Source organism: Acanthisitta chloris, unplaced genomic scaffold (genome assembly GCF_000695815.1).
Source record: "Acanthisitta chloris isolate BGI_N310 unplaced genomic scaffold, ASM69581v1 scaffold667, whole genome shotgun sequence".
NCBI lineage: Eukaryota > Metazoa > Chordata > Aves > Passeriformes > Acanthisittidae > Acanthisitta > Acanthisitta chloris.
In genome coordinates this window covers 330-10,452 of record NW_008684086.1, presented here as the reverse complement: position 1 = coordinate 10,452, position 10,123 = coordinate 330, and the positions used below count along the sequence as shown (strand labels likewise).

The following is a 10,123-nucleotide window of genomic DNA, read 5'->3' as shown; positions in this document are numbered from 1 at the left end:
GGAAAGAGTTCTCCACCTGTAAACTCTCATTAAGTAAGACCATGATCCACAACTCATTCAATTCAATGACCACCTTTCCAATTACTCACTGAGTTTTAGTGGCCCAGTTTGATCCAGACTTTTTGCTGGTGTAAATGCTTAAAAACACACTACAGGATTTACACTTATCTGTATGCATCAAAAGTACTTGTAATACTTTATAAACTCTCAACACACATTCTACAAATTATTTTTTCCAATTGACATGGAGTGCTCTTAATTGTAATATTTCTCTTGTTTTGAAGCTGAAGTAAATGTTCCTCAAATATTCCACTTTCGGTACAACCTTAAAACCACCTTAATAACCCAAGTACTGTTACACAGAAGCTTATGTAATGATGCTTGCTCAGGAAAATCAGTTTTGGCTTTATGGAAAATGAATTATAGCATGCTTTCTCTTCTGCATTTTGGAATCTGAGAAACTGGTAAGTAAATTATATCAATCATTGATTAAAATAGCAAGGGTTCAATATTTTAAAAGTTCCCTTATCAGTGGTAAGACAGTAAAAGAAAGAGTCCAGAAGTTAAGAAATTGTCATTACATATAAGGACTTAGTTAATAACACTGAAGACGAATAAGATATGCAGTAACACTGTAACTGCAACTGTGACACTCTCAAAGTGTAAGAGAGAAAACAGGTAATTAGAGAGAGTTAGCATCTTTTATTAAACTCACTAATATAACTGGGAGAAAATAAGACTGGGGTCAGGGATTCAGTAGATTATTGGAGGGGGGGTTGTTACATTAGAAAAATTCTGCCTCTTCCCTTAAAATCTCTCTAAGCAGAAGCTGTCAATACAACTTTGTATCAATTGTCAGGCACAGGTTAATTCTTTCTAGCATGGACTCACATACAAATGTAAAGAAGAGCAACACCATGTGGGTTTTTTTCCCCTCAAATTTTCTAACTCATTTATCCATTAATTTGCACATTCTAACTCACTCCTAATTAGTGGTGATTTAAAAACATGCACAGAATGAAATGAACTTTTCAGTTGAAAATTCATTTTAGACCCCTATTTAAACAAAAGGCTATTAGAGAGTTATGTACTGGCATTTCCAGTCACTCCACTGACTTGTCTCATGCCTGAAAGATGTCTAATTCCTAAATATAGGGTGTGATACAGAAGTATAACTCATGGAAGCAATTCCACTTAAATTGATAGATTTGGTATATTTACAACTGCCTAACATTCCTCAAGTGAGAAATTCCTCAAATGAGGGCTAGACAATTTATGGGTAGTTACTACAGTCTAAAATATCATTCAGTACTTTGTCCCTGGGTATCTGAGACAATATAAATAGTGGTAGAAAGCCCAGTGACAGTAGACAGAGGTTGAAAGCAGACTGAGGTTGTTTTATTGTGGTTGGGTTTTCTGACTACATTTTGTTTTAATTTCCAGTGAAGATCATTTGTTCTATTTAAAGTTTATGGACACAGAACTTTTCATTTGTTTCTGTGCTCATTGTTAATGAGACTTCAGGGAGGCTTTTGCCTGACTATAGCAAAGAACTCTGCTTCCTCTGCTGCTGCACTGGCTTTGCTGAATCAAAGAGAACAGTTACCATTAGAATTTGAGAAAAAAAAAACACCAAAAGAAACTCTCCTCCTCCAGTTCTGTGTCCTGTTTTGGACTCCCTAGGAGATGAAAAATGCCGTAAGGAAACTGGAGTGAGCTTCATAGATCCATTTAGTTCAGGCTGCAGCACATCGCACACAAGGGAAGGCCAAAGAACTGCTTCCTACCAGCTCAGAGAAGAGAAAGCTATACATGTACCAAATTACCACCTTTCATTATGCAATGAATCATTACAGAGTTGGACTCAGACTCTTCTCAGAGGCTTATAGTGCTAGAACAGACCAGTGGTCACAAGTTGCAAGAGAAGACGCTCCAAGTGGGTACGAGGAAAATATTCTTCACAGTAAGAGTAGTTAAGCCCTGGAATAGCTGCCCAGATAGATTGTGGAATCCTCATTTTTGGACATTTTCAAACTCTACTGGACAAGGGACTGAGGAATCTGATCTAACAAAGCAGACCTGGTTTGCTCAGGAGTTTGGACCAGACGACCTACAGAGCTCCCTTCTTAATGATTCTAATTTGCAGAAAAAGTTCAAAGTGAGAGTTTTTTACAAAAAGTTTATAATATCAATAACTAAACCAACAAAAAAGGCCTTATTCAGTGAGGACTAAATTCTGCACATGTTAATGTGTAGGTAAGAGAAAATCCTAGGAACAAGAAACAACTTTCAGCTTAATAATTTAATTACTTTGGTTCTGCTAGTTTATTTCAGATTAAAATTATTATTTTGAGTTTTGCTACCTTCATTTTAAATTAGTAGCAACATGAAGGCATGTGGTTGAAACAAATATTCAATAACTATTAAGATACTAGACTAATGAAAAAAGCAGAAAACGTGGGATACTGTCAGCTGTCTCCTCATCTCAGCTCTTGAAGACCTAAAATATTTTACCAATGTTCCTCAATTTCCTTCTTTCTACTCAGAAAACCTCAATTCATAGTTATTAAAAAAAATTTACAAAAATCAACACGATCCTGGCAAAACCAGCCCCCAGACATGATATTTAAGACAAAAAGAGGGAAGAACTTAATTTGCAAGATCTGGAAAACAACTTTTCAGGGAGAATTTGTCTTCACAGAGACTCAGTTTTTAGGTATCTTCTATCACTTGGAGCTCAGACTAAAGTTTCTTTTAATTAAAATAAACAAAGAATCTCAGTATGACATTTTTTCTTTATGCTTTTGCCAGATTTATGGAACAAATCTAATTTGGTAATGCCTCATCTTGCAAAAACAAAACCAATTTCCAAATGTGCATGTAACTGTTTTTGAGAGCTTAGTGCAGGAAAGTTTCCTTATAAATTTCAAAAGGGCTTTCCTAAAACAAAAAAACCCAAACAACAATGACAAAAAAAAAGGTAACATAATTTCTTATTTTGACTAATATCTCTACATATATTTAGAATTCCACCATAAGATAAGGGGCACAAAGATACTCTGAATCAAAGCCATCAAAATATAACCTATTACAAGCAGTCTTCTTGAGCAATTCTAAATTGCAATTTAAGTCAACATAAACACAAGCAACTAATATTAATTTGAGGTGAAATACCAACAACGTTTTTCACTTTTCATTGCCTCATAATCGTACTCACTTCCAGAAAAAACTGCTAGTATTGCTATCCAGTTTCTCAGTTTAGGGGAAATTTTAACTACATTTGTTCCAAGAAGGTGGTGCAGGTGAGCCAAGTCACTATTTCCCACACTGTGTGACAAATATATTTAGGTTAAAATGGACAATTATTAATAAAAATATTTTTACTATATTTTCTGTAAGAATAAGCACCAGAAAAAAACCCACCCCACAACAGAAAGGAGTAAACTGAAGTAGTTTATATATCACAGTTGCTAATTCTTGGGATAAACACAGCACGTGAGAGGAAACCAGAACCCACAGCAATGGGAGCATAATCCTGGGGGCTATCAGATATTTCAAAAGAACACAGGTGATCACCATTAGGTTTATAAACAGCTGAGCTGTTTCTTATTTGCATGAGACATCTGAAGAAAAAATATTTTCAAATGTTATTCTTTAATAAATCTAGAAATCTAATATGGCCAAAAAGCATTGACCATATTATAACTGAAAACAAAACTAATTCAAAGCAGTAATACCTTCTGCTTAATTCCTGAGTGCATTTATAATCATAACACTATTATTTCACAGAATCACAGAATCAGTCAGATTGGAAAAGACCTCTGAGATTATCAAATCCAACCTATGACCTAACACCACCCTGTCAACTAGATCCTGGCACTAAGTGCCACATCCAGTCTTTCCTTAAATATCTCCAGGGATGGTGACTCCACCACCTCCCTGGGCAGTCCATTCCAATCACCCTTTCTGTGAAGAAATTCTTTCTAATGTCTAATGTAAACCTTCCCTGGTGTGGTTTGAGACTATGTCCTTCCTTTGAAACATTTTAAGAATAGCTTTGTTCTGTTGTGAAGCTAAAGCAATGCTTAATTGTTAGCAAACTGTAGAAACACGATGTTATTTATTTTCATTATTTTTGATAGAGTAACAGAGATCAGGTTGACTCTGCACAAAAAAAATATAAAGGATATATATTTAAAATTCAGAGGAAAAGAGGAAAGTGCAAACAAATGATGAAAAGAAACCATGTAAGAGATGACTCAAGCATTAACAAAAAGGAGTAAAAGAGTTCAAGCAAATCACATGCTTATAATGGTTTGCAGAGGCTGGCACTTTAGACTGAAGAAGCAAATTAAACAAACTAATGTCTGGTGCCTCTGAAACCACAGGCAAGATGACAATGTAACTGGACTTAAAGAAAAAAAAGTAGTGGCCCAACATCAAAGAAAGCAAACTTTAAAAGAGGAAAAGAAAAAAAACCAGAAAAGTTGCAACCAATTTCTATCCATCCAAGAACAAACTAGAAAGATGTTACAATCCTGAGCACTGCATTGCTAGTTTTAGTTTAAAGAATGCCCAAGAGTTTTTTTCTGAGCATACAAGTCTGTAACTGAATTTTCTCAGGAATATAAGTATGCATGGCAAAGAGCCTCAAAATGTTACTGAACTATTTCATTGACTCTTTCCTATTACTTTCCTTCCCCTGAAGGGGGAAGGACACTGACAAAGGCTGTTCCCTTAGTAAAGTGACTCCAACAATAGAGATGAGAGTATTTTCAACAGCATTTTCATGCAAGAGAACGTTGACTTAGAAAGAAGCAAAAAATGAAGAACATTTTGCTATGAAAAGCTGTCGTCTTTCAGAGAAACGGGCCAATTCATATTGTCCCAGAATGGAAAGGAAAATTGAATTATAGAGTGAAATAAATTTCAGGCCCAGTTCAGGCTTCCATTAGCCAAGGAATCTTGTGACTATGAAGACATTTTGAAATACAGATTTGTGTCTAAGAAAAGGTAAAAAATTAAGGAAGCACATAAGAAACATGAACGTACTTCAGCTATTGACTACTCTAATATAAAAACGCAACCAAAATTATCCTTCAGTATTATCAGTAAAAATACAAACATCAATTAGAATATGAGCTTTAGCACATTGTAACACTCAGAGTCAAAAGCCTTGATTTCATTAAGAATTATTTCATAACTCAATTTTAGTATTAAAGACTCAGCTATTTGGAGATAATTGTATGCCTAAACACCATTGACTTGAATAGCATTTAAATACTTTCAAGTACTTTAAAATATCAAAGCCCCAAAACTAATGTCTACATAATGGACAAAATTAATGTATAAAAGTCTTGTATCGGCCAACACTGAAATAAAGGAAAAGAATACCAGTTCCTACTTATTAGAACACTGTAAAGGTGAAATTTTCAACTGGAAAAACTTCCCAAATTCTAGCAAAACACTCCAATGGGAAAAAAAATTAGTCTGTTGCTAATTAGTTTTGATACTCTGAGCTTTTGTTGAGGATAATTTAATCCATAGTATGCAACAATGAGATATTTTAACCCTTCTCTTTCTAAGCACACTCAAATAAGATGTAGATTTTTTTTCTGCAGTCACGATTAAACCCATAAAAATTTAAAGTTAAGTAAATGAGCTAATCTGAAGCTATATTTCATAATGGCAGATAAGCAAAAAAATCTCTTTTGGGTGAGAAAATAATATAATAAACATTATTTTTAAGTCTATTGAAGTTATTCTAGTGAAGTTTCAAATTCACTGGCTCTTCATTTTCACTCTCAATTACCCTCCTGCTTTATGTAGGACTTTTAAGAAGAAAATGGGGAGTGTGGGGGAGAAGAAAATTAAATTATAAAGAGATAGATCTATTTTTCTTCCAAGTAACAATTTGAGAAAGGCTTAGTGTCCAGCTGAGGATGTCTTTTCCTACAGTGCTAAACACAGAACAATGCAATATGTTGAGACATAACTTGCATAAACATAGCTTAAAGCAACAGATGGGTCAGACAATGAATGAGAAAGAAGTTGACACCTAAAAGAATATTTCTCAACTCACTACAAGTCTGGATTCTGAGCAAGAAGTTTGATAAACAAGAAAACATTATGCCGAAAATCTGCTTCCTCCAGTGTGGGACTTCTTCCCCCACTAAAACTAGTACAAACTTCAGCAATGCAGACAATAAACTAAGCAAAGAGAATGACCTATTAGAAAATCCACCTGTTTCAAAGTGGCATTCAATCCACACAATGAATATAGAGGGCTTCTACATCAGTCTTCAATGCTTGCATTTGCAGTCTCTCAAATATGAGCATTGTTTGATTATTATGCGGAGGAGAAAAACAAAACCAGTGCCAAAAGCACTGTCTTACCCATTAAGATAAAAATAATGAGGGCAAAATTTGAGACTATCTCCACAGGTACTAATTAATTAGCATCCCTAATTTAATGAAAACTAAACAGGGAATAAGATTTTTGTTATGTTTACCTCTTCATGGAACTATATATGGAATAATTTTCTCTGGCAATGAAGTGAGCGTATATCATGGACTAAAAAAAAAGAATCAGACATGGATTTCTATGTCTATGCAACAAAAGAGATTACAGTAGTAGTGCTATGTTAGGAGTCAAAAAGGGAACTTTAGCATACATTAAATTCTCAGTGGCTTGTTGCGTATCTCCTAGATTCACATGTCAGTATTTAGAAAATTAGAACATCAATCCACTGTTACAACAATGACACAAAGGGTTGCCAGCTCTCCTTCAAGTAATACAATGAAAGCAAAAATAGATTTACCCTGATAAGTTGCAAGATCAACAACATACCGTTCTGCTACTGGTTTGGCAATGCTGTCAAAAACCACCTCTTGCTTCGCCTCTTGGTCAAAAATTTTCTGAAATCTGAAAATTTCAAGCAAATAATAATTGCTTAGAATGTTAAAACACTACCTGATTCATACATTTTTGTTTGTGTTTCTAATAGTCAATGTTTACATCATTAGGCTTACATAACTTAGTACAATGTTTTCCCTGTAGTCTTAACCACAGCTTGCTGTTGTGCTATCGTACATAAACAGGCTGTATACAGAGCTGCTTTGACAAGATCTGTACAATAAAATCCTCTGATAAAATGATGTGGCTTGGAAAAAAATAAACCGTATTTTAAATCTATCAAGAGGATCAGTGTTTGTAACTGGCACCACACTGAATTCTGGATAAATAGATTACACTCTAACCAAATACAGCATCTCACCAGTACAGCCAGGCTCACATTTTTCAGAGCTATTTCCTTCATTCTGCTGCACAATTACTATAGGTCACATGGAGAAAGTAAATTCAGTATGTTTTGTCACTTCCTATATAAAAAATCTGCAATTGTCTTATAGAATCATAGAATTCTTGAGGTTGGAAGAGACCATCTGCTCCAATCCCCATGCTCAAAGGAGAGTCAGATAGAACAGGGGTCTGTCCAGTCAGGCCTTGAGTACGGAGGCTCATATGGAGGCTCCACATCCTCCTTGGACAACCTGTTCCAGTACATGATCATCTCACAGTAGGGTCCTCAGCACAGGAAGGACATCAACCTGTTAGAGTGAGTCCAGAGAACCACCAAGATGGCTGTAGGAATGGAGCACCTCTCTATGAAGAAAGGCTAAGAGAACTGGGTTTGTTCAGCCTGGAAAAGAGACAGCTTAGGGGTGACCTAATTGCAGCCTTCCTGTACCTGAAAGGAGCCTATAAGAAAGATGGACACAAACTTTTTACAAAGGCATGTAGTGACAGGACAACGGGGAAAGAATTCAAACTGAGAGTGGGTTTAGATTAGATATTAGGAAAACATTCTTTGCTGTGAGGGAGGTGAGGAACTGGAACAGGTTGCCCAGAGAAGTTGTGGCTGCTCCATCCCTGGGAATGTTCAAGGCCAGGTTGGATGGAGCACTGAGCAACTCAGTCTCAAGCAAGGTTCGCTGCCTGTAGCAGGGGAGTTGGAACTAGAAGATCTTTAACCCAAGCCATTTTGTGGTTCCATGATATTTCCTGTATTTCAATTTGTGCCCATTAACTCTTGTCCTGTGAATGGGCACCACTGAGAAGCATCTAGTTTCATCTTTATTCCCCCCTCCCAATCAGGTGTTTACAGACATTGATAAGATTGCCTTGCGCCTTCACTTCTATGGGTAAACAGACTCAGGCCTCTCAGCCTCTCATTACGTGTCAGACTACCCAGTTCCTTAATCATCTTTGTGTCTCTTTGCTGGAGCCCAGAGTGGACACAGAACACCATATGTGATCTCACGGGTGTTGACAAGGGGAAGGATCAACTTCCCTGGCCTGCTGGTAATGCTCTTCTAATGCAGCCCAGAGGCTGCTTGTCTTCTTTGCAAATGCACTATACAAAACATAAATGCATATATTCTATCCAGTTAATGCTTCATAGGTCAAGTAACTCAAGCAATTGTGTTTCATTCCATTTTACTCTTTTGTTCTTCCACTTATGAGTAAGAGTTCTTACTCTTAGGAGAGTATGAACAAAAGACAATACGATTGAGTTGACTGGGATAGATAGACTGCATGAAAGTATGAGTTTTATGGATGAAAAATAAATGCTTCATTCACAGAATAATTTTTGCATTGTCTTAAGGATAATAAGGCATAATGTTTCTCTAAATCCATCTCTACAGAATTTTTAATAAATTATAAAGTCAGAAAAAAATATCAGTGTTTATTAAGTCAGACTTGGGCATCTGCAACCTAAGCTATTGTTGCATATTAATACACTTGGAGAGGCCAGCTCCTCTATTCTCAAGCAGATTTCCTTATCTGATGTAAAATGACATCAGTCTGAGCTGCAGATGTTTATCTGGGGCTCTCTTTGATAACAGCATAGAGCAACAAATTTACTTCTTTATTATTACAAAAAGAAACAAAGGAGATCAAACTTGGAAAAAGTCTCAACATCATCATTAGAGGTGATTTTACATATATAGCTTTATTCATCACCAAAATTTTAAAGTGTTGCCTCGAAGTTTTCTGTTGCAGTGATAAAAATATTTGATTGTCACAATATCATGGATATTGTTGGTACTGATTTTAAGTTCCTAACAAATATTTACATTCTACAAACATGCATTTATTTCTTTCAACAGTTGCTGGTTTGCTTTACCCTATTTTGTTTACACATGAAACACAATTTCAAACAAAGTGTTTTACATCAAGACATTTTTAACAAACCTATGGCAACTCACTAGATCACAAGAGAATGCACAATCCTGCACTCATACACATTCAAAACAAGGAGTAAAAATGGAGGAAGTGATAAAAGAAAGTGCAGCCTTTGTGATAAGACTTAGAAATGTATAATGAATTGCAAGGGATAGACAATAGTACCACACCTTTACCCAATGCTATCAAACTCATAGTGATGAAGAGCATATGCTGAAATATTCCTCTTATTAAGAAAGTTGTATAAAAATAAACCTATCTATACCAAAACTTATAGATTAGACTTTTCCAGATTCTATACATCTGTATGACTACACATAGTGTTATCAGCCACTAAAGGCAAAAGATACAAAGATAAGGCTTTTACTCACTTGAATTTGTAGCTCTTTCGTTTATTGTTGATTAACCCATTTGCTAAGTCACGTGGCACAGTGATCTTCAGACTGGACAGTGATTCCTCCCAGTCATCAATAGAATAACTCTAATAAGCATGGATATGAATTCACAGAATAATTTCACCAATAGCACAGCATAGTCCTTAGATATAACATATAAACTTAGCACCTGTAACTACCTAAAGAAAAACTTTGTAAAACTTCACTAAATTTGTGCGCAGCTCCTCCTTCAGCTATTACACAACAAAACCAGCACATGCAAACATTATCCTGTCACTATGCAAACACTGCAATAACACTTGAAACAAAAGCATACCCTCTTTGACATAATTTGCTAACTAAACACTTTAATATCTGTGATGTTATAAAAGACAAAGCACAGCCCCTAGTTCAAACCTCTCCAAAAAGCCTGGAAGAACACATTAGGAAAGGCTACAACAGAATGAGCAGAGCTGGTTGAAAAACGAGAATACAATTAAGA

At 35.7% G+C, this 10,123-nt stretch overlaps 1 protein-coding gene across 1 annotated transcript in view; it reads right to left on the bottom strand.

The window, feature by feature from the left end:
* LOC103806463 (kinesin-like protein KIF6) overlaps positions 1 to 9,728 on the bottom strand; it is a gene marked incomplete at both ends in the record, with an annotated part of 68,355 nt that extends 58,627 nt beyond the window's left edge. The window contains 2 exon segments of the mRNA XM_009079155.1: positions 6,851 to 6,925; positions 9,619 to 9,728. Of these exon segments, the coding sequence (XP_009077403.1) occupies positions 6,851 to 6,925; positions 9,619 to 9,728 (185 nt within the window).
* Positions 9,729 to 10,123: the final 395 nt, after the last annotated feature.